The sequence below is a fragment of the Rhinolophus sinicus genome, chromosome 13 (genome assembly GCF_057876585.1).
Source record: "Rhinolophus sinicus isolate RSI-liver-muscle chromosome 13, RSI-T2T, whole genome shotgun sequence".
Classification (NCBI taxonomy): Eukaryota; Metazoa; Chordata; class Mammalia; order Chiroptera; family Rhinolophidae; genus Rhinolophus; species Rhinolophus sinicus.
This window is the reverse complement of record NC_142513.1, coordinates 21,584,129-21,612,103: the sequence shown is the minus strand read 5'-3', so window position 1 is coordinate 21,612,103 and position 27,975 is coordinate 21,584,129. Positions and strand designations below refer to the sequence as shown.

At 47.6% G+C, this 27,975-nt stretch overlaps 1 protein-coding gene across 1 annotated transcript; it reads left to right on the top strand.

Moving 5' to 3' along the window:
• The first annotated feature begins 48 nt into the window (after nucleotides 1–48).
• BPIFB4 (BPI fold containing family B member 4) lies at nucleotides 49–27,975 on the top strand. Its single transcript, XM_019715874.3, has 17 exons — nucleotides 49–153; nucleotides 1,448–1,568; nucleotides 2,539–2,601; nucleotides 2,890–3,403; nucleotides 4,381–4,485; nucleotides 5,295–5,438; nucleotides 8,350–8,413; nucleotides 8,876–8,936; nucleotides 10,057–10,148; nucleotides 11,944–12,147; nucleotides 13,548–13,601; nucleotides 16,096–16,266; nucleotides 18,485–18,552; nucleotides 20,320–20,362; nucleotides 22,097–22,160; nucleotides 24,187–24,263; nucleotides 27,602–27,975. The coding sequence occupies exons 2-17, from the start codon at nucleotides 1,463–1,465 to the stop codon at nucleotides 27,623–27,625; spliced, it is 1,854 nt and encodes a 617-aa protein (XP_019571433.3). The 5' UTR covers nucleotides 49–153; nucleotides 1,448–1,462; the 3' UTR covers nucleotides 27,626–27,975.

The following is a 27,975-nucleotide window of genomic DNA, read 5'->3' as shown; positions in this document are numbered from 1 at the left end:
GATTCTGGCCTCTTGTAATTATACAGTGTTACCCCCTCTGGGTCTGAACTCAAAATTCCAGCTGATATATAAGGTGCCTGTGACCAGACTCAGCCCAAAGCAAAGGGCCCGGTGAACTGGACCTCTCAAGACGGCTGCAGGGACCTCCCGGGGGTAAGAAGGAGCCCTTTACCTTTTCGGTGTCTGGGCTGGCAGGGGGAGGCGGAGGCCTGCTGCTTGCAGATACCAGAAATCCCTTCATTGGTGCCCATCTTTTTAACTGAAAGTGGAGACACCTCTTTGAACACAGAACTATGGATAGTGGGGTTAGGATGAGGTGAGAAAGACAGAAAAAAAAATTCTTACACATATTAGTCCTTCATATTCTAGTGTAAATGAGTGCCTCTGATACTTTCCTGGGAGCAAACGGAAGTAGGGAAAACCTTGGAGCCTTAGTGAACCTCAAGAGAAATGGAGGCAGGGAAACAGGAAGAGGGTGCATACATGGAGAGGATTGAAACGAACAATTTCACAGTTTGGCCCAGACGGTGATTCTCTGAGGCTGGTAAATGGGTAGACTGGGACAGATAAAGATAGTAGAGGCTGTCCAGCTCATCCCAAAGTGCAGCTTTATCCCTCAAATCTCAGCCCCTTATCTCATAACTTAAGACCTACTTCTTGGAGGTCTGAAATAATGGTCCCAAAACAGTAACAATAGATGCTGCTTATATTGAGTGTCTATTATATACCCCAAACAATGTGCTATGATTAGAAAGCAGAGGTTCAAAGAGGTAAAGTCTCTTGCCTAAGAACCAGAACTGTGTCCTAGAAAGAGGTGGGAAAGTGTGTTTGCTGGCAAGCTACATGCATGGAAGGGTGGCAGGTGGATGCACTCATGGAAGGATGGATGGATGGATGGATGGATGGATGGATGGATGGATGGATGGATGGATGGATATATGGCTGGCTTGCTGGCTGGTTGGATCATGGAGGGATGGAAGGATAGATGGATGAATAAGGGAGAGGATGGATGATTGGATGAGGAGATGGATAAGTGGATGGATGGATGGAAGGATGGATGGGTTGGTGGGTGAATAGATGGGTAGATGCTGGAGCCATTTCCCCAGAGCCTGCCTGCTATTAGATTGCTGTTTTTGTTGGAATCCCTGTGACCTCTCTCCTGAGGCTCCATTTGGGCACTTCATCTTGAGCGATAATTAAATACCCACGCTCTGGGACAGTTTGGTTCATCGGTCTGCTTTGTGTCTCTAGATTATTTCAGTTTGCAAAACCCAAAAGGTGGTATCAGAAATCCTGAAGTTCGCCCCATTGTGTGACCCATGGTCCATTTCCCCAGTCTCTGGGCCGCAGGATCCTGTAAATGACTCTTGGCAGGGGTCCGTAGCTCCCCCTGCTGGCAGGGTGGTGATGGCTGCGACGGCCATCTGATGCAAGGTCTCCTCAGCAGGGAAGTAGTGCCAGCATGTGGACAGCTTGGTATGTGGCTGCTCTGTCCGTGGTGGCTGTGTGTGGCATCCCCCAAGAGACAAACACCGTCCTCAGGGTTACCAAAGAAGTGCTGAGCAATGGTGAGTCCAGCCCTGCAGGGGGGTAGGGGGTGGCATGGGGTGGGCAGGGCAGTCCAGCCAATTCCGAAGTTCCCAAAGACCCTCTTCTTCACTGGCAGATTCTACACTAGGTGGATGGGTGACTTCTCCTCTCTGGGCCTTAGTGTCTCCTTTTCCTTTTGGCGACTGTTTCCTGAGCACCTACTATGTGCCAGATACCATATTGGGGACTCTATACATGAAGCAGTAGAGAACAGTGATTAAGAGTCTTCCTGGGGTTCAAATACTGACTGCGTGACCTTATATCCGTGACTTGAGTTCTCTGAGCCTCAATTTCCTCATCTGCAAAATGAGAGTAATTGCAATCCCTCTCTCAGAGGACTGATATGAGAATTAAATGAGACGGCCTTTTAAAAACTTAGCACAACTCCTGGTACATAGAAAGCCCTCAAAAACGGGAGCTATAATTATTCCTGCCTCTAATCCTTGGGACCTCACTTTTGTCATCTGGCAAACAAGGACACTCTCCCAGCCCCAATTCCCATCCAAGGCTATTATGAGACTGAAGAATGACATCATTTCCTATCGGAGTGTCCCAAGGCTCAGTTTCTTTATCCATCTAATGGGGACAATAATTCTGGCCTTGACTATTTCCCAGAAATCAGTTGGGATATGCATGAGGAAGTAGACTTTATAAGCTGTGAAGTGTGGAATCCTAGGAAGGGCGGGTGAGGAAGGAATTCTATCCAGGTTTGGCTGAACACCATGGAGATCCAGTTAAAGGGCGAGCAGGTCAAAGACAGCAAGCAGCTAAGGAGCTCACCAGGATGTCAGGGCTGGATTGGTCTGGAGGAGTCTTCCCATTGGACCTGGGCATTTCACCTATGGGAGAAGTGGGGCCCAGCGAGCTGAACTGTACTCCAAATGGTGCCTGGGGGTGAAAGGGGAAGCAAGGGAAGAACCCCTGACTGACACCCTTGCTTCTCTGCAGCTGTTTCGGGCACCCTGCAGCAAAGCGATGCTCTCCACTCAGCCCTGAGAGAGGTGCCCATGGGTAAAGCTGGTGGTGACGGTGGTGGGCCTCTCCTGGGGGGCCTGCTTGGTGGACACGGAGGTGGTGGGGGAGGTGGTCTTCTGGGGGGCCTGCTTGGTGGTGGGGGTGGAGGGGGTGGCGGTGACCTTTTGGGTGGAGTTGGAGGAGGCTTATTGGGTGGCAGTGGCAGTAGTGGTGGTGGGCTGCTGGGTGGCAGTGGTGGTGGGCTGCTGGGTGGCGGTGGTGGTGGTCTCTTGGGTGGTGGCCGACACTATTACGATGACTACAGAGGCACTGAATTCCCCCGAGGTGTTGGTGGTGTTCCCTACAACGATTTCCATGTTCGAGACGCCCCCCCTACAAATGGCCACCAGCTTGGTGGTAATTACAAGTATGGTCACATCGAGACCAATGACAACACTGCTCAGCTGGGGGCTAAATACCGATATGGTGAGATCCTTGAATCTGATGGAAAGATCAGGGACCTCGGAAATAGTGACTACCGCAACGCTGAGAATGCATATGGCAGCCAAAGGGGCCATGGGCGGTATAGGTCAGCTGAAGGTGCAGCAACCATGGGCAGGCTTCACCGGCGAGAGCTGCGGCCAGGAGAGATACGACCTGGTGTAGCCACTGGGGCACTGGGCCCAGGTGGTTTGCTGGGCAGTGGGGGCATGCTGGCAGCCGAAGGCATCCTGCCGGGCCAAGGGGGCCTGCTCGGCGGAGGTGGTCTCCTTGGTGACGGAGGACTTCTCGGAGGAGGAGGCATTCTGGGTGTGCTCGGCGAGGGCGGCATCCTGAACACCGTGCAGGGAATCACAGGGTAAGGAGGGGCTGGGTTCTCCCTATCAAACCCCTTGTGATGAACCTCCAGACAGAGGTGATCACCCCCAGAGGCCTAGAGTGGGAGGAGGGACAGTCTTCAGAGCCCCATACACTTCAGGGCTTGGCCTCAAGACTGGACATCTTGAGAATCCCAAATTGTATGGTTTGGGGTCTTGTCATTAAACAGTCTTGAATTTGAGTCTCAGCTCCACATTTTATATTTGTGTGTGACTTTGGGCCGTTCTTTTTCTGTCTCTGAGTCTTGATTGTCTCATCTGCAGAATGGCATAGTACTATAATTTAGGTGGAAAAAGCCCAAGGACCTGAAATCACTCATATATATTATAATTTCAGCTTCGCCCAGCTTCTTCTTATTCACCTTTAATTCAACAAATATTTAGGACTCCTACTATGGTTGGGGCACTGTGTTGTCACTGGAGACGGGGGCCCATAGTTAACCAAGAAAAGACATAATAACTCTTGTCCTTAGGGAGCTTGCAGGCTGGTAGGGTATATGGGCATTGATAAAGAAGCCTGGAAATAATCATACGATTACAACAGTGGTAAGAAGTTCATGGAGAATTGAGAAAGTGTATAGTGGGGAAGATCAGGGGAGGCTTCCTGGAGGAAGAGAGGACCTTGAGCTGAAATCTGAGAATGTGTAGGAGGGAACCAAGCAAAGAGGGGCAGGAACAAGCCAAAGGAATAGTATCTTTAAATTGAAAAAAAAAATCATAAGGAAATACATGGAAATGTAGAGTGGGTCTCTGGGCAGTGGAAGTATGGGTCGTGGCATTTTTAAATTTTTTTTGTGTCCTTAATTTCTCTGTGTTTCCCACAAACCTCTGGTCTCTTTAGAGTCAGGACGACTGAATGGGGTGCAGAGAAGTGGGGGGGGAGGGAGGGTGCTCCCACATGAGTGGAGTGACCGGCAGCGGGGGTGACTGCTCTCTTGTTGCTCTCTGTCCCATGCAGGCTGCGCATCGTGGAGCTGACCCTCCCTCGGGTGTCCGTGCGGCTCCTGCCCGGCGTGGGTGTCTACCTGAGCTTGTACACCCGTGTGGCCATCAATGGGAAGAGGTGTGTGCCCTTGGCCCTGGAGGGGACCCCAGAACCCCATGTCTTGGCTGGAGGTCCTGGGCAGTTCGTTCCCCCTCCCTACACCTCAGCCTCTTTCTCTGTAATGCAAAGACTATTAAGGTCTAATGTGTTACCACCACGTGCATGGCTTCTACCTCTGGGCTCTTGCAGTACCTGTCAGCAGTGAGCGCAGGCTGCGTGATGGTTAAGATCTGGGAAGCTGAAGTCAGGTGGTGGCCTGGGTTCAAATCCCGACTCTCTTTGAAGCGGTGTGAACTCAGGCCAGTGCCCTAATGTCACTGAGCCTGTGTCTTCACCTGCAATGGGCATCATGACACCTCCTTTTCCAGGTGGCTGCGGCCACAAGTGAGGGAAGGCAAGCAGGTGCCTCCCGGATAGTGCCTGCCACGTAGTACGTGTTTATCAGAGGACCTCAGAGGGCGGACTTTTGCATTGATGTCTCCCCGCCGACTGAGGTCATGTCTATAAAGTTAGGTCATTGGTGGTCACCTTGGAAACCAAAATGTATACATAGAGTTCATTTATGGACCCTTATTCCCAGCCTTTGAAGCTCTCACAGACTGAGGGGGGACATAGATTTATTTGTTCACGGATAACTTGACCAGGGAAGTCTTCTGGCTTGGGACCCCTAGAGATGAGCAAGGGGCATAATAGAGGCGTGATAGCAAGGGGCAGGGACGGTAAAGGGCGAAAGGTCAGGGTGCGAGGTGCCAGGTAGGTCTGAGCAGGGCCAAGTTGCCTGGAGGCTGGAGTTGACTCTGTTTCCCTGGCCCCATGGTCTCCTCCAGTCTCATTGGCTTCCTGGACATCGCCGTGGAAGTCAACATCACAGCCAAGGTCCGGCTGACCATGGACCGCACCGGCTACCCTCGGCTGGTCATCGAGCGATGTGACACCCTCCTGGGGGGGATCAAAGTCAAGCTGCTGCGAGGGTGAGTACCAGCAGGCAGTGGAGTGCCTTGGGGGACGTTGGAGTGGTCTGTCTTTGGCAAACCATATGGGTAAGAGCAGAGGTTCTGGAAACATCCTCCTGCAATTCAAACCTCCACTCCACAATTCCTTGCTGTGTGACTTTGAGCAACTCTGTTGCCCTCTCTGAGCTCCAGTTTCTTCATCTATGAAATGGGGGTAATTCTTTCCCCCTTTGGAAGAGATAATGAATGTAAAACACCAGTATGGAATCTGGTACATTTTAAGAGTTTCTGAATACACATTTTGTGTCCATTGGCAACCCAACTCATCAGAAAATTTCCCAATTGGTTCTATCCACTGCAACCTTGGTCAAGGGGTAAGTTTTTTCTATTACACCCTCCCTACAAAGTGACCAAGTCCCCATCCTCTGACCAGAGAGGTTTCAAGTGTGCGTGTATTGACCGGTACGCTGCACCCAGGTGATGGTCTTAGATGAGGGCACATCAGAGCAACTCAGAGCTGAGTCCCTTTCTCTTCACTCCCTGGTCCTCGTCATGACAGATCCCTCTTTGGCTTTTCTCTTTGAGGCCTCTGGCCATCTACTCCTTCCCCTCCCAACTTATCAATCTCTTGGCTCAGTCTTCCCAGCCCTCATTTTATCTAGACTTTGGGAGCAGAAAAACTCATTGTGCAACTTGAACTCAAGAATTTTGGATTCATGTGAGCTTCTCTGAGTTTTTGTTTCTACTCCAGGGTGGGTGGAGACACAGAAAATTGGCCCCTGGTGAGGAGAGGCAGGGAAGGGAAACACAGAAACCTCACAGATTTTTAAATTCACATTTTCACCAGGAAATGTAGTTGCTAATACATGGTTCAAAGACATAAAAAGACAAAAAGGCACAAGTGAAGAGCCCGCCTTCCATCTGCCCCCTTCCCACTAAGCTCACCTTCCAATTCCTTTGTACAAACAAAGCAAACACAAATGTAGATTTTCACTCCCCATCCTCCTTTTAACACAAATGGGCACATACTATAAACACCATTTTGCACTTTTCTTTTTTCCTTTCCTCTATTTGGAGATTTTTCTGTATCCAAACATTGAGAGCTGCCCCATTGCTTAACTTTTTTTTTCTTTTAATTTTGTTTTATTAAATTTATTGGGGTGACAATTGTTAGTAAAATTACATAGATTTCAGGTGTACAATTCTGTATTACATCATCTATAAATCCCATTGTGTGTTCCACCCAGAGTCAGTTCTCCTTCCATCACCATATATTTGATCCCCCTTACCTTCATCTCCCACCCCCCACCCCCCTTACCCTCTGGTAACTACTAAACTATTGTCTGTGTCTATGAGTTTCTGTTTCTCATTTGTTTGTCATGTTCTTTTGTTGTTTTTGGTTTATATACCACATATCAGTGAAATCACATGGTTCTTTGCTTTTTCTGTCTGACTTATTTCGCTCAGCATTACACTCTCAAGATCCATCCATGTTGTCACAAATGTTCCTATATCATCTTTTCTTACCGCCGAATAGTATTCCATTGTGTATATATACCACAACTTCTTTATCCATTGCTTAACTTTTTACAGCTGTATAATATTCCATTGTCTGGACGAACCACCATTTACCGGCCCAGGCCCGTATTGCTAGATACTGCTATATGTCTAATCGTCTGCTTTGACATATATGGTTACAATGAATAGCCTTTTACATACATTTCACATGTGGGCCAATGGTCTGTTGGATGATTTCCCAGGAGGGGAAAACATTCTGTGCCATGAATATATATACATTAATTTCAAACGATTCCCCCCAACACACACACACATGTGCGTGCACACATTCTCATGCACGCACACATGGATAAACACACATGTGCATTCTCACGGGCCTTAGCATCCACGGAGAACTGGAACCAAGACAAGGCCTCCTGAGGTGCGAATCCACTTACAAAGGAGACCAAAATACCTAATAAGATTGGGAGAAATGTTCTAATTAGGATTTTATCTCAAAAAATTCTTTGCTTTGTCAAACTGGCCCCACATTGGGTAGTCAGCTACAACCTGGGTGGGGGCATAGCAGGGCAAGTGTTCAGCAGGGTTGGGGGGGACCGATTTTGAAGGGGTCAAGCTGTCAATCATACTTTTGTGTTAGCATAGCCATGTTTCCCTCATCTTCACATCACTGCAGGGCCTCAGGAAACAAATACTTGCATTACAAGTCTGTCTGTCTGTCTGTCCATCTGTGTGTCTTGTTTAGGCATCAATAATCTCTTTCTCCCTTAACTAATTATTTAGGAGAGTGAGTTAAGAGCTGGATAATGGACTGAAGTACTAGCTCTGGGTCACTTCTCCAGACCCCAGTTTCCTTGTCTGTAGAATGAATCATATCTCCCAATCTCAGCACCTTGCTTTCTTTTATGGACCCCATGGGCACAAATTTTCTCCAGTATTTCTCCTTCTCTCCCTTTCCATAAACATATCTTGAGCATCCACTATGCACAAGATACCATGCTAAGTGCTTGGATAAAGTAATACACTCATTTTCCCTTTGGGAAGATTATGCAAAGCTGCAGCAAAGAGTCCATTAAGGAGCAGATGTGCAGGAGGGAATGACATTTGCAGTTACAAATCAGGAATATCCCAGCCTGGGCCTGGCCCATTGTGGAGCTCAAGAAGCATTTGTTTGTTGAATGAATAAATGAATGGATAGATGGATGGATGAGTGAATAAATGAATGGAAAGCCAAGCAATTTGGCTGGGTAGCCTGTCCAGCCAGATCTAAGGTGAAGGTACACTGCCCTTCCAGCTGTCAGAATAATTTCCAGCACCAGCAGGTTCTCGCTCTTCAGACAGAGCCTGGGTTAGGACCCTGAGTGTGGACAAGATTCGCGAGATGCTCCTCATCCCGCCCCTCTCTCCTCAGGCTTCTCCCCAACCTCGTGGACAACTTAGTGAACCGAGTCCTGGCCAATGTCCTCCCTGACTTGGTAAGAACCTATCCTGGGATGGGGAGGAAGAAGCACAGACTTATGCCAGACAGAAGGGCCACAGTCCAACCTCCATCCCTGTGGGCATGCAGGTGACCCAGAGGGATGGAGGGAGCCAGGGGGCGGGGGCATGTTCTTGGGTCTGGGAAGGACCCCAAGGAACATGGATGGACAGATTAATAAAGGGATAAGGAAGTGGAACTTGAGAATCACACAGTTCTGGGTTTGAATCCCAGCTCGGGCACTTCCAAGCTGTGTGAGAAATCACATCACCTCTCTGAGTCTCGGTTTTCCCATCTGTAAAATGGGGATTATGAGAGCGCCTCCCCATGGGGCTGTGGGGAGGACAGTGCCAAACACAGAGCAAGTCAGTAAACATTAGCCATCGTTGTTATTATTCATGTATCCCCTGCCCAATCCTCTGCCCTGTCACCAGAATGACACGCCTTCTCTCCCCTACAGCTCTGCCCCATTGTGGACGTGGTGCTGGGTCTCGTCAATGACCAGCTGGGTCTTGTGGACTGTAAGTCCTTCCTGCTTTGCTTCATTCGGCCAACATCTATTAGCACGTGATTGGGGCCCAGCCTATGGAAGGCCCTCCTGCCATGTCTGGAAGGAGGGCCCAATGTGGTGGGGGCGGCAGACCCACCCTCTGGCCCTTGGTGTGTTGTGTGACTGACGCCCTGAGAGAGAGTCTACCTGGCCTTTCCTCTTGTCCCCAATCACCACTACCCCCAAGTCTCAGGGGAAGGAGGCTCCCCACTGGCCCCAGGGGGCTACGGCTTTGGACTGCGAGTCAGGAGGTTGAGTTTAAGCCCTGGCTCTGCCCTGGCATGTTTGCACTTGGAGAGACTCTATCCCATTTTCTCATCTCTAAAACAAAGAGGTCGGCTTCAACCCCTAGAGGGACTGGAGAATGAGTAGCAGGAGACACCATGGAGACTGTCCAGGTCCTCAGCACCAGGCTCCAATGCCACCTCCTGACCCAGGGAACATTGCTGAAGGCCAGCCTACCCCATATGGCTGTGCAGTTCCTGCACTGCATGATTCCAGGGACCTCCTTTCATATAGAGCACAGCATAATGGCGGCACCTGAGTTGTGCAGTGCACAACCTCTACAGCCTTATAGGGCAGCCCTCTCTGATGCTGCTCCCATTTCTCTGTGACTCCAGGCAGTTTGAGGATGGCTCCCCAGACAAGTAAAATTCTCTCTGTTTGTGGCCAGAAACAAGGGAAGAGGAGCCCAGGCGGTGGGGCTATTCATCACAAGCAGTCAGGGAGATGGCCAGATCCAATGAAGTACCATGTTGTAGAAACTTAAAACTTCTTCCCGAGTCCACAGCACTTCACAGTTTATAAAGCTTATCAATATCTAGGATCTCATTTCCGCACCCCCAATATAGTCCAAGGAGTTATGTTAAGTCTGTTCTACAGAGGTGGAACCTGAGATTCAGAGAGATGCAGTGCCTTGCCAGAGGTCACACAGCAAGGAAAAAGCAGTTCTGGGATTTGAACACAGAATCCTTGCTCTTTCCATGGTGTCTGGAGCTGGAGCCTTGCTGCCCCCTCCCCTTGGGTCACAAAGAAGGCAGGTCTCTGGGAGTGTAAGGGGATCTCCTTGTGACCCCCCACTTTGCCTGCAGCTCTGATTCCTCTGGGGATATTGGGAAGTGTTCAGTATACCTTCTCCAGCCTCCCACTTGTGACTGGAGAATTCCTGGAGCTGGACCTCAACGTGAGTGCCTGGGCTTCCGAGCAAGGGGAGGTGGCTCTGTCCAAGGCAGGGGTAACAGTGAGAGTCCCCCAGAGCTTCTGCTGAATGCCTAGGAAGCAACATTTGAACAAGACGCTTTTATGAGTACGTGAGGACTTTCTAGGAGGAGTGTTAGAAATGCAATCACAGCCAACATGTACCAAGACCTTACTGTGTCCCAGGCACATTCCTGGTCTAACCTCACAGCAACCATGTGAGGTAGCCACTCTTATTGAGGAAACTGAAGCACAGAAAGGTTAAGCCACTTGCCCAAGGTCACACAGCTAATAAATGTGAACCTTGGATCTTAACCCAATCTGGCTTCTAGCTATTAGAGCTGTGGCTATGAACTTGGGTTTCCTGGAGGAATGAATCTGGCCAGTAGTGTGCTGGAAACCATTAACAACCGAGTCTCCATGATTCAAAGGAAAAAGTCCTGATTTGTAGCATGTGCTGATTTCAATGGTACAAATACTCCCACCATGGCCAATTTCAAGCTACCAACATGACTCACTGAACATAAAGTTGGGAAGAGATGTGCGGAATCAGGTCTTGTGAGCTGGCTCCAGCACACCCCTGAATCTGGCCCCTGACGGCACAGGGTGCGCGCGCACACGTACTTCCCCTGGGCTGCATGAACATGGATGCTTCCCCACTTGCTCCATCACATGTAGAGCTACAAGCGCACACTCATGCTCCCATGTACACTGCATGCCTGTGCACACATATACATGCACACCTAGCGTATTCATAAACACATAGCCATTCAAGAGCTATTTGTTCCCTGCTGTGTGCTGGGCCGCTGGGACTAGAGTTGCAGTGGTGCCTAAGGCAAAACTTCTGTCCCGAGGGAGCTTGCAGTCCTTTGGAGGGACAGGCCATCCAAGAATCACTCGAACAAATGTACAGTTATAGATCGTGAGCACCATGAAAGAAGGTCCCCGGCTATCAGAGTCTAAAGCAGGGGATATGACGTATCCAGGGGAGTCATGGAGGGCTTCCTAAAGGAGGTGACACTTGAGTTGCCAGATGAACGGGAAGTAAGAAGAGAGGAGTGTGGAGGAGGGGACAGAGTGTGGGAGGAGTCGTGGTGGGGGTGCTGAGGTGGTGGCAGGGGCTGACAAGGGCCCGGTGGCTGCACGGTGGAGGGTGGTTGAGGGAAAGAGTGGCTCAAGGTGAGGGGGAGAGGCCCGCTGGGGCAGACAGTACAGGACCTTGCAGGCCATGGGGAGGAGTCTGGTCTGGAGAGAGTAGATGCACCAAAGTGTATTGCATGGGTGCGTAAACATACTGACTCTTTATGGCAGAGCCGGGGGTGGGCAAAGAATCGATGTCATACTTGTATTTAAAATATATTGTAATATACCATGGCTATAATTGTAAATGGTGTGGGGAGCCATGGTTACAGGAAACTCTGAGCTTTGCAGAATGGCTCAGTTTATGCTACCTGTTTCCTCCCCCTGAGGCAATTGTCTCAGGGGGAGGAAACAGGTAGCATAAACTGAGCCATTCTGCAAAGCTCAGAGTTTCCTGTAACCATGGCTTTGCAGAATGGCTCAGTTTAAAATGGTCATAAAGTAGGAACTGCAAGAAGTTCCATTCCATCACAAATTGAAGAAGAGCTGGGGGCTGTAAGTGAGTCACTCAGACCCAGTAGGTTTAATCAAGGAAGGCTGGCTGGAGGCAGATTCAGGGCCATACCCCAGCCTTCAGCCTCCTTCCTCTAATCTGTTCCCTGCGCCCCTGCTCGTGACCTTTTTCCTCTCTGCTGCCCCAGACTCTGGTTGGGGAGGTTGGAGGGGGCCTCATCGACTATCCACTGGGACGGCCAGCCATGGCTCCCAGGAAAAAGATGCCAGAATTGCCCCCGATGGGCGACAACACCAACTCCCAACTGGCCATTTCTGCCAACTTCCTGGGCTCGGTGCTGACTCTCCTACAGAAGCAAGGGGCACTGGATATTGACATCACTGATGGCATGGTGAGTCATGGCTCCGTCTGAGGTAGGGCAGGCTAGGCAGCAACAGCTCCCTATTTATCCTCTAGACCCCAGGGCCTTGAGGAAATTGCTTTAAGGTGAGAGCTATAGACTGGCCACCCTTTGGCTCATCTTCAATTCATGGATGTGTGTCAATTATATCAGTGCATGGTGCCTAGGAGGATTTTAGGTGATTCACAGACATGGTGATCAACAAACAGCAAATCATATGATGAGACAGTTTCTCCCTATTCAATTCTATTTAATTGTATTCCAATCCCTTTTTAAAAGTATAATATCTATTCATTTATATGTATCTCTATATAAATGTTTAGAATTCTTTCACCTGATAAACACTGACACTAAGTAACTAAAAGATACATAAGAATAAAATACTCTTAGTTCTGGAGTCATTTTCTCTCCAAACCTTCTCTTTCGAGAAACTTCAAGCCTTCAGAAAAGTTGTAAAATAGAATAATTAATGCCCAAATATCCTTCACCTCGATTCACCAGTTAATATTTTGCCATCTTTCTTCATCTCTTTCTATTCATCCATCTGCCCACCCACTTACCTATCCATCCATCCATCCATCCATCCATCCATCCATCCATCCATCCATCCATCCATCCAACTAATCTATCTATCTATCTACCTATCTATCTATCATCTATCTATTGTTTAACAATTTTTTGATGACATTATAACATTTTACTCCGTAAACTTCAGTATGTATCTCATAAGAACAAGATGTTCTCCAAAAAACCACCACACAAATTATGTCAATCTTTGATTCCAGTCAGAGGAAAGCCTCCATTTTGTGCCAGTATGTAGTTAACCCTCTCTTGCACTTTTAAGTGTCGTCTTTTTAACCCATGCCCATACCCCTCCGTGCAGAACGTAATGGCATTGCTTTGTTTTTGTTGCATTTAGTTTCACAGTTGCCATCTCTGTAAAGTGACACTGGATTTCCACTTTTTAGTAGTTGAGGTTTTAAAAAGTAAGCCGATTTAAAGAAGATATTAAGTAAAGAATAGTACAGGTGTTTCAGGGATATGGCAGAATCATGCATTTAGTGGACGCTGGGTTATGTACATGCACGCGTGGATGCTCACCTTGTTTTAACACAGGGTGACATCTGTAGAGGGCCAAGAGTCAGGTCTTGCCTCCTGCCGGCTAAGTCATGCCTGTGGTGAGCTTAAGCGGCTGGCCTCCACTTGACCACAGAACAGCTGCGGTACCTGGTGGCCGCTATTGGATAGGTAGGGCCTCCCAAGGTATCTTAAGGGGGAGACAATGCACCCGCTGGTTGTCTGTGAGTGCATAGGAGTTAATCACTGTGTTAGCAACTCCTGTCTGATCCCATCGCCTCAGGGACTCACATGACTCTTTTCTTATCCTGCAGTTTGAAGAGCTTCCTCCACTCACCACATCCACGCTGGGAGCCCTGATTCCCAAGGTACGTAAAGCGTGAAGCGGGTGTGTCCCCTTGTTTTCAGCCTCACCCTCCTCCCAGGAGCGGCGCTGGAAGGGAAGGTGCTCAGCACGAGGGTGGGGTGCTCTGACACCCCCTCCTTGGGAGTGCAGTGACAACAGCTTGGAGACCAGACCCTTATGAGAGGGGGCACAGAGGATTGAGGTGGAAAGCTCCTGAGCTCTAGCAGTGGACTGGCCTGCACAGGTCTAACCCTGGCCTGGCCACTTCCTTGCTGTGTGTCTTTGGGCAAGAGTCTTGACATATCTGAGCCTTAGCTTCCTCATCTGTCGAAAAGGCTGCAAACTCCTAGTCCACAGACTCATCTCGGAGGGTAAAGGAAATGTTGACATAGGGCACATGTAGGTACATGGTAGCTTCGAGGGAAAATGTCAGATCTTTGGAGCAGGCAAACATGAATTTGAATTCCCACTCAGACATCCCAACCATACTACCTTAGGCAAATGACTTCTCTCTGAGCCTCAGTTTTCTCACCTGGAAAATGGAAGCAACAATGCTCCCCTCACAGGGTGGCTACGGACCTGGGATTAGAACCCAGGCAAAGGGTAGGCATTTGATAATGTTAACTATTATTGTTCTTCTTAATAATAACAAGTTCTTTTTTTTTTTTAACGAGCAAATACGCTCTTGTCAGATCAGTGGCCGTTATACAGTTGGAACAAAGGCCTTTCTGATCCCAGTCCTTTTCCCACGCTTCTGGCAGCATAGAGCTTCTTAACGTAGTAAGCGTTATACAGATTTGAAAGATTGCTGTGATCTACAGCCGTTTGAGACATTTTTCATGTCTTGTTTATTTGTCCTGTCTAGTTCTGGGTGGAATTCAAAGGAGGCAGGAAGAGAGACCAAAGTCAACAAGTGGTCACTATCGCCCTCATGTGGTGGAAAGAGGAATGGCAGAGCACCATGACCTAATATCATAAACAGTGTCAGCTCTAGTAGGCGGGCAAACCCCTCTCACTGGACCTTTTATTTATTGGTCTGCTTCTTATGAGCACTGCACTTTACAGTTTATGAAAGTTTTTAAGAATTCACTCTTTCATTTGGTTTCAATCGTCCCCCATCCACGGGGCTAGAAGGGATAACCACTTTTACATATAGGGAAACAGGTGCAGGGAGGTCACAGGATGTGATAGCAGCAGAGCTGGACTAGAGCAGGAACTCAGGCCTTGAAATGGGGCTGTGTCTGCAGCAGAGGGATTCAGGCTAGACACTAGGGAATGTCTCCTGGAGACTCAGGCTGGGGTGGAGTCACCAGGAGAGGCTTGACCAGAGCTGGAGTCCTGGGGCAAGACCAGAGCTGGGATGGGCATCCTCGGGGTCCTGATGCTGTGGGGCAAGAGTTCAAGGTAACCTCTCAGGGTCCCTGGAAAGGAAGGTTTGCTAATTCTTGGAGACTCTGTATGTTGGGGTTGGGATGGTTGGGACACCACGTCCCTCTGGGGAAATATCCTAAAAACCCCTTTGTGAAAAACCAGTTCACCAAATCATTGATTTGTTTGAAAGCCAACTTGCGAACGTGTGAATTCACTGACTGGCCAATTGGATGAATTTACTAAAACTGTCAATAGACCAAGAGCCTGCCCAGAAGACTTTGCTTTGAATGTGTTCAAGAAAATGAATAGAGTCTTCTTAGGACCAGAACCCACACTGCAGCATTGCATAGGGAAGTTTCCATTTAAATGGATTTTTAAAAAAGTAACTCTGTGGTTTTCCCCTTATATTTATGCTCATTTAATATATTTAAGAAAATTGTTCCTTACAATAAAGTTTTTGGTAAATAAGTTATTTAGCAATTATGGGAAACCGGTCATTTGCTGAGTTACCCTTTAGCAAATTAGCCGTTGTAACAAACTGGCTCAGATCCCTCCTACCGTGGGTTTCTGGAGATCCCAGCAAATTCGGGGGTGGGGGCAGGAGACAGGCTGTGTCTTGCTCCAGGACTTCATGGTGAGACACCCTGAATTGTGGATTTTCTCATTGCAGGTGGGGCGTCTAGAGACAGTGGGAGGGAGAAAGGGCCTGGGCTTCTGAGTGACACAAACCTGGGCTGGAATCGCAACTCTCCTGCTGGCTTTGGACAATTTGCTTGGCGTTTCCCTCTGATCCTTAGTTTTCTCATCTGTAACATGGAGAAAAAATACCCTATGGAGTTGTTGTGATAATTCATTGATGTCGTGAATGTCCAGGTGACCCCATCTCACTTGGTACCAGGTTTTGAGCATTTCTATGCATCAGTCATTGAGCTCGAAGCGTTGCTGACATCATCGCATTTAATTCTCACAATAATCCTATATGAGAGGCTCAGAGAGGGCAGCTCCTTCCCCAAATCCAGCAGCGGGTTGGAGCCTTTGCATGTGGTTTGTAAGACTTAAGTGATGTTATTGTGTCCAAAAGTAGCCAGTGTGAGACTCTCCAATACCCAGGGCCCCACTCACTCCAGCCTGGTGTCCACCCACAGGTGTTCCAGCAGTACCCTGAGTCCCACCCACTCACCATCAGGATCCAGGTGCCAAACCCACCTTCAGTGACGCTGCAGAAGGACAAGGCACTGGTGAAGGTGTTTGCCACCTCTGAGATCCTGGTGTCCCAACCCAATGACGTCGAGACCACTATCTGCCTTATTGATGTCGTGAGTATCTGGGGGTGTGGGTAACCACATGGTCTATCACAGTCCACAGATGCTTTCAAATCCCCACTCCCCACCATAGTGACTACAAGCTTGGCTTTGGGGCCAGATGATCTGATTCAAACCCAGTCTTCTACCTATGTGAACTTGAGCACGTCACTCCCCCTCTCTGGGCTTGATATTCTTCTCTACCACATGGGAATGGCAGTGGGACATTAATAAGATGCTCAGAGCAGTACCTGACATACTGTAAGGGCTCCAGAAGTGTCAGCTATTATTATTCGCATGGGTTGTACCACAGTGCGTGGCATAGTAGGCTTTGGTCATCCATCAGCAATATTTATTGCGTACCTACTATGTGTTATGCTTTCTACTGGATGCTGGAGGAAGGGGAAACTAGACAGATGGCACTGGCCCTCTTGTCCTTCGTACCTAGCAGGGGACAGATACAAATACAATTTCCACAACTATTTCTTCTAGAAGAATCCTCTTAAAATTATGTTATTCTCCTTCTCAAAAGGCTTGCTTTCAATTATGAAACATAAATGAATCCTCTCACACTGGCCCACAAAGTCCTTCAAGATCACCCCCTGGTCACCTTTTAGCTCCTCAATCTTTCTTCCAACGTGCCAGGCACGGTACCGCCCCAGGGCCTTTGCACAAGCTGTTCCTGCTGCTTGGAATGCTCTTCCCCCAGAGAGCTGCATGGCTCACTCTCTCATTTCCTTTAGGTCTCCGCTCAAATCTCTCCACCTCAGAGAGGTCTTCTTGTACCACCGGTCTAAAATATCTCCACCCTTCCCATCTCTCTCTCTGTCTCTGCCTCCCTTGCTTTACTTTGTTAATACCCTTAACCTGACATTATAAAATGCATTTGTTTGTTAGTTTATTTGGGGGCATAGGTGTGAATTGTCTTCTTTACTGCCAGATCCCCAGAGTCTAACCCAGGATCCAGCACATACTAGGTGCTCAGTAAATATTTGTCAAAGGAATGTGTTGTATGAGGTGCCATTTCCCCCTCCAGGGTTAAAGCTCTGGACTCAGACATTTGGGTTCTGGCCCATCTTCTATGTCTTCCCAGTCTCTCCTCCGAGGGCTCGAGACCAAAGGAGCCACCTCTAGTCTAGGAGCATGCCAAGCCCCAGTGTGTGTGGGTCGGGGGTCTCTCATCATGAAATGAGAGATTAAAAGGGCTGATTCTCACCCAGAAAGGGGAGCCTGCTGCCCCGATCCAGTCCCTTGTCGACTATTCCCTACTGCGTGGAGATTTTTCCATCAACCGTCCAAATGTTCGTTTGATCCTGCTCAGAACCCTTCCGTGTGCCCCCAGGATGCAGCCCCAAGTCCTCTCCAGCCCACTACGCTGCCTGGTCTAGTTCCATCCCACTCCAGGCTCTTGGAGTCCTGTCACCTCCTCGCTCGCTAGCCTTCTCTCTGTCCTCTAATGCCAGCCTCTTTCCAGACCCGGGCCTTTTGGACATGCTCTTCCCTGGACCACTCTCACACTCTGGCCAAGTCCCCAGGCCTTAGTTCAAATGCCATTTTCTCAGGGATGGATGGAATGCTTTCCATGCCCACACAGGTCCCTGCCATATATACCTAGAGCCCCTTCTACATCTTCCCAATGATTGTTATTATTGTTATTACCCATAACGTTTCCTGCATTTGTTGGGAGCTTCCTTTTTTTCATAACACCAATTTATTTTATTTTATCTTGAAGGAAGACAGGGATTTTCCTAAAACAAAGCTTCTGTTTGTGAGAGGGGGATGAGTCTGAACCTCTTATTCCCTCCATGGGGCGGGGCAATTGTGATTGACAGTGATAATGCCCAATCCTATCTACGCATCTGAAGCCGATTTCCTAGGCTGCAGGCCACTCCACGCCCTCTGACACAGCTCAGAGCAACAACCCATGCCAATTGTTGGCTTCCTGTGACTGTTGTCTTTCTGTGAAGTGTTCACTCAGCCCTTTCTGTGACTTACTGGTGAACAACAGTTAGTTAGAGAAATTTATTATTCTTAACCCCTTCCCTCCGGAGGGGAGATATCCATTGTATGGTGAGGGCTGTTGGGGGTCTTGGCTTATAACAGGGTTTGACTACGACCTCAGGGAATAGCCTGCTATTATGTTTAGTGTTAACGAAGCACCTAGCCAACGCCTGGCAATGGCCAGTCAGTATATGACGGCAGCGACATTTCATTCTCCCTCCTTTTCCTCCAGGACACAGAACTCTTGGCCATGTTTTCCGTGGAGGACGATAAGCTCATGATTGACGCCAAGCTAGACAAGTAAGTGGGTTACGGCTCCTGTGGTCCGACAGGCTTCTTTGGTGCAGCAGTGTCTGGTGCCAGCTCATGGAGGGGCACCAGCAAGGACGTAGAGGTCTCCTGGTGTGGCTGTCACGGCTGGATAAATCCAAGAGGCTGAAAAGGTGAAAATGGGCAGTGACAGGAGTCAGTCAGGACGGGTGAAGCCTGAGCTTAATGGGAAAAACCTACTGCCAACAATGTAACATCAATAATAACAATGATGGCAGCGATGACAATTGGCCAAGCTCTGCAGGAGGTAATTCTCTGTGTTGTCTTGTTTAATTTCCCAATGGTCCTGCGGAGTCAGGGTTATCATTCTCCCATCTTAAAGAAGAGAAAAGTAAGGCACAGAGAGGTGGATTTATTTACTTAGGGCCACACAGTGAGTATAGTGAGACGCTATGAGCCCATCCAGGTCTGTCTAACCTAGAGCTGTGTTGAATGGTTACAAACATGGGCTTTGGAGCCAGGCAGTATGGGTTCAAATCCCAGTGAGACCACTGACTGGCTGTGTGATGTAGGCCAAGTGACTTTGCCTCTCTGAAACTCAATTTTCTCATCTGAAAATGGGAATAATCGCCCCTGCCTCATAGGGCTCATAATAATAATATTATTTATTGGATGCTTTATGTGCCAAGCATTGAATTAAGCCTTCACTGTGTTTTAATTCATTTAATTCTTGACATCAGCCTATAGCAGTAAGTAAATATTATTATTCTCACCTCAAGATAAATGAGATTGTATATAAAATTTTCAGGACGTGCCTCATTCATTGTAAGGTTTTCTTCTTACTACAAATATTTCGCAAGCCCAACAATGGGAGGTACTCATAATGATACTTCATCAGAACCATCCAGGAGTTTCTAAGGAGGTGAAGTTCAACCTACAGCCTGGAAGAGGAGAAGGTTCCAACTGCATGAAAAGCAGCAAGACCAGTGCGGACAACCTTGGAGGGGCAGGAAAGAGCTTGGGTGTTGGAGATAGAGGGGCCGAGGGGGAAGGAGGCATGGGAGTAGAACTCAGGTAACAAAACATTTGTTTCTCTCCTGCTGGACGCCAAACGGCTCCAAAGACTGCCCCACAGGCAAGTCTGTTCTGGCCTCTCAGGTAGGACTGTCGATTTGCAGGTGAGATTCAGGTGCAGCGAGACTGAGGCCCTCACAGTGCAGAGCGAAACCTCGAACCCGGGCCTCGGTCCTTCCTGCTCAGAATAGCACAGCAGCCAAGAGCACAGGCTCAGGGTGTGAATCCTGGGCTCTCCCTCCCGAGCTCTGTAGCCATGGCAACTTACCCTGGAACCTCAGGTTCCTCTCCCACAGGGTTGCTGAAAGGGTTAAACAAGGCAGTGATGGTCACCAACATGTGCTTGGCACTCACCAGGAACCAGGCAAGGCTCTAGGGCCTTACTTGAATGATCTCATTTAGTCCTTGCAGCCACTCACTTTGCAGAGGAGGAAAGTGGGGCATAGAGAGGCTAAGTACTTTGGCCAAGGACACATAGCTAGTCGCTGGTGCAGCTATGATTTGAGCCTTAAGTATGTGGTATATAAAGCCTTGGCATTGTGTCTGGCACCTGGTTGTTGCTCAACACTTGGAGACCAGCATTGCTCTTATTAATTCCCCTCCGGTCAAGAGAGGTCCTTGTGAGGATGCTGAGGAGGGGCTTCTGATAGCTTAGTGACGTTCCAGCCCTTTGTGATTCTCAGGCCTTCACTACTTCTGACTGGCTATTTACTTTATTTGCAGGACAAGCCTCAACCTTAGAACCTCAAACGTGGGCAATTTTGATGTAAGTACCAAGGTCCAGCCCCAGAGCGAGATCTTCTTGGAACGGCATCCCCGTGAGGCTGGCTGGGGCCTGGGTGGTTTCTGAATTCCAAAGCGTTTACACCAGTGCTGTCAGGCCTCATTTCACAGGTGGGGGAACAGGCCCACAAAGCCAGAGATGGCCAGAGTGCAGACTCACAGCTCCAACTCTACCTGTAGGGCTGTCACATTTTAACTGACTGACCCCATGGAAGCCCCTTGGCCCAATTCCTTCACTCCAGCGTGGGGATGTGGGGAGGGCAGCCATGTCCTATGGGACCCCTTTCTCTCTGGATCAGGCAGCTCTGCTTTGCCACTGACTCCCTTAGGACCTTGGTAATACCAACCCACTCTGAGCCTCAGTTTCCTCATCTGTAATACAAACAGACTTGGATTTATTTCTGACCTCCCTTTCACCCCCATGTTTGGAATCCTGCTTTCCTAATCTGAGACACCCATATTCTAAAGTTTAGTCTGTTTCAACTCTGTTCGTTCTTGGGTCCCCAACCCCACCTAAGGCTTTAGAAGTTACCCTCTTTTCTTTCATAAATTGACAATGAAACAGACACTTGTTTCCTAGGACAAGCTTGGGTGATTTCCACATGTGCAGAGAAAGTCACATTTTTGAGCTTTTTAAACCCAAACAACTACAACCCATGGAGTTGGGATCAGCTTCATTGTATAGATGGAGAGACTGGTGCCCAGAGGAGGGCAGTGACGTGACTCAAAGCTGGTTGGGGCAGAGCTGGGGCTAGAACGGGAATCTCTGGACTCCAAGTAGAAAAAGATGCTAACACTTAATGTGAAATTAGTGAATATTTGTGAAGCAAAAGCGATTATGCTGTTATTTTTTAAAAAATTTTTTTCTCATTTAATCCTCACAACAAACTAATGATTTAGGTACAATTATTAGCGTATTTTCCAAATAAGGGATTCAAATACAGAGAAGTTAAGTGACTTGCCCAAAGTCACAGAGCTAGTAAGAGACAGCGCTGAGATGTAAGTAAATCCCCGTGCTCTTGTCACTGTAGTACCACATGGCACTACGCTTCAGCAGGTTTTCTACATATTGGAACTTAGTTTGATTTTGACAACCACCCTATGAGGGAAGGATTATTCACTCCCACTTTCAGATGTGGAAACCCAGGCTTAGAGAAATTAAGAGAAATCATATACGAAAAGGCTCAAGGCCAGGCACTTTCATGATCTGCTCCTAATCCTCACAGCATCCTTGCAAGCTGAGCTTGTTGATTCATTGTTCAGATGAGAAAACTGAGAGCCAGAGAAGTGAGGGAACCTTCTCAGAGGCCCATGAAGGCTGAGCTGGGATGGAAACCGGCAGTGCTGTCTACCGGGCCCAAGGGCCTTCCGTAACACCGTCATGGTTTCAGAATGAGCCATTAGTGGCCCCGTGCCCTGTGCTTCCTGGGGAAGAACTGGCCCTCCTTTAGTCCCTGCCTCCTATGGGCCTTGGACCAGCGCTGGCGCTGCCCTGGGTCTCAGCCTTCCCATCTGGACAGAGAACAGGTGGACCAGCTGTGCCTTGGAGCTGTCCAGCTCAGTGGTGCTGGAGTCACAGGATGTCTGACTGCCAGCTCCCAGATTCCCCCAGAGCAGCTCTGTAGCTTCCGCTTGGACCATAGGATCAGAGCAAACCTCAGCCCTTTGGATCAGAGCAAACCACTGCCTAGGTTGAGTTCTCATTCTTTCCCTTCAGGTTGGCCTCATGGAGGTGCTGGTTGGGAAGATTTTCAACCTGGCATTTATGCCCGCAATGAATGGTGAGAGAGGGTGCCTGGGGTTCCTGGGGCACATGGCCTAACCTGGTGGTTACTGGTTTGTTGGGCATATTTGACACACAGCCATTCTACCTCACTAGTATTTCTGAGAACTTCATTCTAAGCTTATTTATTCGAGCTTCTGATGCAAATGTTGCCCCAAGGGTCTAACAATTTCCCTATCTGCTGCTTTTGCTTTATTCTATTTCTTTCTTATTTCACCGATTGTTTTGTTTTCCTGATTATCTGTGTCAAATTCTGATTGTACATTAAAATTATATGTGTGTAAATTTTAGAAAGTCCAGAACACTTTAAAAAAGAAAATCTCACCTCCAGGAGATATTAATCTCAACATCTGAGAGTATTTCCTTCTACACTCTTCTTTTTCCATTTGTTTTCCCAGTACAGTCCAAGGTATTTCCTGATTTATTTTTTTATGTGTTTATTTTTAGTTGTGGTAAATACACATAACATAAAATTTACCTTCTAAACCATTTTTAGTGTATGGTTCAGTTTTGTTAAGTATATTCACCTTGTTACATTCCTGACTTATTTTTAATCACGTGTATATTTTTACAGGAACTTCATGTACACATTATTGTTGTAAAAAGTTCAATCAGTACAGATAAAGCTAAAGTTGTTCTCATCGATATCCCCAACCTCCTAACCCAGAATCCACCTCTTAGGCAGCCACATTATCAGTTAGAGGGTTTTCTTGCCCAACTTCATCAGTAGAAAGACAGAGTCTGGTTCTGCCTCTCCAGAAGTTACTTGTTAAACTGTGGAGCCATCTGGAAGCTGGGACAGCTGCTCCATCAACTGGGCAACCAACTCCATTGTGATTGAAAACCTCTGTCCCCAAGTCCTCATGCTACTTGGCCCTAACCTCTCTCCCCACTTCTGCTTCATGGAAGAAAAGAGGAAGAGGGGCTGGTGTCAGCTGTCGCAGCCGAGGATTGTTTGGAAAGCTCTTGATGTCAAACAGATCCTTATTATGGCAACTGTCGCCAGAGGAGGATGAATCTCAATCACAGGAAAAGGGCTGGTCACAAAGCCCATGCACATTCCTAGTGGGAGAGGATGACAGCAGGCGCTGAGCTTGGCTGGGTTGACTGAGGAGGCAAGAGATGGAGACATGTGTCCTGGCCGGGTCACTAATAGGTGGTTGAACTTGGCAGCAAGTTTCTCAGTCTCACTATAATGCAATTTACCATCCTCAAAAGTGAGAGATTGGATTAAGTCCATGATTCTCAAAGCAGGTTTCCAGGGAAAATTAGTCCCATAAAATAGTCTGAGAAAAAGTTTCTGTGGAAAGCAAGTTTGGAAAACATTGAATATATTCCTCTGGGGTACATTCACAATGTCCCCAGCTCTCTGAAACGTCCCGCTGGAATCAGGAAGTCTTTTAAAATTAATTTAATCCAGTTCCCCCCACCTACCCTCTCCTGCCTCACTTCCTCATTTCCTCTTCTTTCTATCGTACTTATTTTTTCTAGAACATTACTAGCAGTCTACCTAGGCTCTGACCATCTAAAAGCAAACAGTACATCCCATAGCCGTCATTTGTTGGGGCCCCATGTGCGTCCTTCCATGCCTTCATTCAGCAAGCTTCTCTTCTCTCTGCAGCGCCTGGCCCAGGGCTGGGTGATTCTGGGGACACGGTGTTTGCCTGCAGAAACGCACAGTCTAGTAGAGGCGATGGATGCTGAGACACAGAATTATCATTTTGTGATTTCTGTGATGAGTTGTTTGTTTAGGAGGAGCAACAGGAGCCCAGAGTTGCTTGGTCTGAGGTGGAGGAAGCTTCGTAGAGGAGGAGACATCCAAACAGAGTCTTGGGAAAGGCTCAGCTCTCAGCAGGCGGGCAAGGATGAGGGAGTGTGCTCTGGGCAAGAGGAAGTACAAGCACGGAGACCCAGAGGCTTGAATGAAATGTCTAGTCTTCTTGTAAATACTGGTGGCTTTCCATAGGCTGACACCTCTTGGCCACGCTGACTATGCCTGACTGTTTTGGGGTTTTTTCCCACAGCTGTGCTGGGCTCTGGTGTCCCTCTCCCCAAAATCCTTAACATCGACTTCAGCAATGCAGACATTGACGTCTTGGAGGTAAGAGGAGATAAAACTTTGTCTGCTTTCCCCTCCACCCTTAGGAAGTGGGAGGAGGAAGAAAATGGAAGGGAAGGGTGGGGCAACAGGGGCCTCTTCCTTCAAAGGATGGGGCCGAAGGAACAAGAAATAAAGCTGTTAAGCCTCAAATGAAGTTTTCACATCCACGATTTCATCTAGTCCTCACAACAGATGGCATTGCCCCATCTTACAGATGGGAATACTAAGGCTCAGAGCAGTAAGGGGTGTGTCCAAAGTTGAAGTGTGATGCTGTTTATTGGAAAACTTTTATTGAGCACCTACTGTGTGCCAGCCAACAAGGGGCTGGGGATACAGCAGTGAACAAAACATGTATAATCCTGGCCCTTGCAAAGCTCTCCCAGCCAGTGGGGAGATGGGCCTTTGGGTAAATATTACCGAAGTAATTGCTGATTATAATCGTGGCAGTTTCCTTGAAATTCAAATGCAGGTGGTCTTGTTTCTGCTATAAAAACATGTGCTCAGGAAAATACAGAAAAGATTATATATATATATATATATATATATATATATATATATATACACACACATATATATATATATACATATATATGTATATATAAAATCTTTATATATATATATATATATATATATATATATATATATATATATATATATATTTGCAACCCAGAAATAATTATCACTTAGATCATTTCCTGTTTTTCATTCCCATCTTTCTGGAGTTTTATTTTTAAACATGGCTTTGATCAGGGGGTCAGTAGAGCACTGGGATAAAAGAATGAGGGCACTGGAGCCCAGTGACCTGAGTTCAAATCCTGAGTCTGCCAGTTTCCAGCTGGGTGACCTTGGGCAATCTACTTAACTTCTATGGGTCTCAGTTTTCTCTTCCGTAAAAAGGGGCTAACCATAGTACTTACCTATAGGGCAGTTTTTAGGATAAAATGAGGTTCTGTGTGTAAAGTGCTGTGTACAGCCCCAGGTACATAGTAGGCATTCTAGAAGCGTCCATCACTATCAATGCCTTCATTATAATAAAGAATGCTGCAGTGAACATCTTGGTGCATGAAACGATTTCTGGATTCAGGATTTGGTTCCCTGAAACACATTCCCAGAAGTGGAACGAATGAGCCTCTGCCCCAGACTGACATTTCCTTACCAACAGGTGGCACCATTTGCACTGCTCCACACAGTCACGCCAAGTTTGGCCCTGGCTCAGGGGGTGACCTCCCACCACCTTAGCAGAGCAAACAAGGAAGGTGGCAGTGGCTTTAAATGGGCAGTGTGGGCAGGTGTCACATGCAGGCTCGGGGACAGTCCACAGGGGTCTGGTCCTGGTGCCTTCTCTTGAGTTTCTGCAGGACCTCAGCACTGCTCTGACCCATCAGATGAGTTTCCTCCTCTGAAAATGGGGAAACACAATACCTACCTCATGGAGTTTCTGGTGAGAAATTCAATGAGATACAGCATTTTAGTGTTAACTATTATTATTCGTCTTTATAAGGAGGTTAGGAAATATGAACGGGACTGGCACAAACGCATCATCATCTCCGTTATCATCATCATTTCTACCATTTACTGAGCATGTGCGGTGCCCCATGCACTGCTTCATATGACTTTGGGCCTTACCACGACCCTGGATGATGCTTGCCCTCACGTCATAGGTGTAAGACCTGGCTATCAGAAAGGATAGGCCACTTGTCCGAGGTCACCCAGCTGGTGAGAGGTAGGGTTTGCACTGAAATAATGGCGCTCAAATCAGTGGTTCTCAATTGGGGCTGTATTACCACCCCCCTCCCCAACCCGAGGGTCTTGTTGACATTAGTGGGGATGAATTTTTCTTTCCTGAATAATCATGCTTGAGTAGTTCAGCTCAAAATACATGTTTTATTGTAAATTACTTACCTTTTATTCTTTGTATTCCAGTAAGGGAATTATACTGGTTTTTAAAATAGATGTGTAAGTAGATCATATAATCTATGAATTTTATTTCAGAATAATAAAAGAGATAACACAAGGACCTGTAATAAAATGTAAAATGGGGTGTTGGGTCTGAAAGATGGAGTACCACTGATTTAAAGAAAGACTCAGAGGGTCTTGTAGGACCTCTGTAAATGGTAGCTATTATTATTATTATTATTATTATTATGAATCATTTATTTTAATTTTTTATTTTGAAATAATTTTAGACTTACAGAAAAATTGCAAAAATAGTACAGAGAGTTCCAGAATACTCTTCCATCAGCTTCCCCTAATGTTAGCATCTTATATAACCAGAGTACAATGATCGAAACCAGGACATAAACATCGGTACTAAGCTCTTATATTAGCTAATCGGCAGCCCTTATTCACCAGGTTTCCCACTAATGTCCTTTGTCTGGTTCAGGATCCAGAATCCCACTTTGCATTTGATTGTCACCCCTCCTTAGTGTCCCCCAATCTACGACAGTGCTTCAGCTTTCCTTGTGTTTCACGACCTTAACATTTCTGATGAGTCTGGCCTGTTTTGGGGGATGTCCCTCAATTTGGATTTGACTGATATTTCTCATGATTAAACTGAGGTTCTATTTCTGGCAAGAACGCCACCAAAGTGATGCTGTGCCCTTCTCAGTGCACCATATTGGGGCCCATGGTGTCCGCGTCTTATTCCTGAAGACGCTGACTTTGATCGTGTGGTTACGGTGACTCCTGACAGGTGTTTGCCCCTAAGTTACAAGTTTTCTGTTTGTAATTAATATCTCCTGGGTAGATACTTTCAGACTATACAAATATCCTGGTTTTCGTCACACTTTCTCCCACTAATTTTTGCATTCGTTCATGGTTCTTGCCTGCAAGTTATTACTGGGGTGTTTGCCTAATAATGATTTTCTATTTCTGTAATTCCTTTTACATGTATTAGCTGGAATTCTGCTGTAAGAAAAAGCTGTCGCTTCTTCCTCATTTATTTATTTACTCATTTATGTCAGTGCAGACTCATGGGTATTTCTTTTGGTCTATGGGTCAAATCTATTACTTTATTATTAGTTTTGCTGTTGATATTTCAGTTATGAAAACTGAGTTTTAGAAGAGTGTGGTGAGGGGCTCAGGCCTACTTTTGTTATTTGGGGGAAGAAGGAGATGAGGGCCAGGGAAGGAAGTGTCTTGCCCAACGTCCCCTGTACAGGACAAGCTAATGGCACGGCTGGGGTGATCTTCAGGTCCCTTGGATCCCACTCATCTCCCTGTTCAGAGTTACTGCTTCCCAGAAATGGGACTTGCTCGATCCAAAGGCAGGTGACTGCTGAGGCTGCGGCCAGAAGCCACCCCACCCACTAACTGGGCTCTCTGTTCTGCCCTCCAAGGACCTCCTCGTGCTGAGCGCCTGAAGGACAGAAGCAGAGACGCAGCAGCTGCATCCCCAGAAAAAGGCAGAAGCAGCCCTGGAAAGGCTCGGCCCGACCCAGTCCCTGGACCCAAGTCCCTTCAGTTCCCACAAGAGGTCCCTCCCCAGCCTTCCGACCCCCTGCCCACCTGTCCCCATCCAGAGAAAAGATCCAGCCGTTGCTTCCATTGGCAAACAATCCCATCCACAGTCACCCCACGGTCAGCAGCCCCCAGGGGGAGGGAGCCCACCTGGAGGACAGAGGCCTCTCAGACTCCATACTGGACTCTACGCTGTGTACTTTACGCTTTCAATAAAAGATTCCACTTTCCCTGCAGTCGGGACATGTCTCCA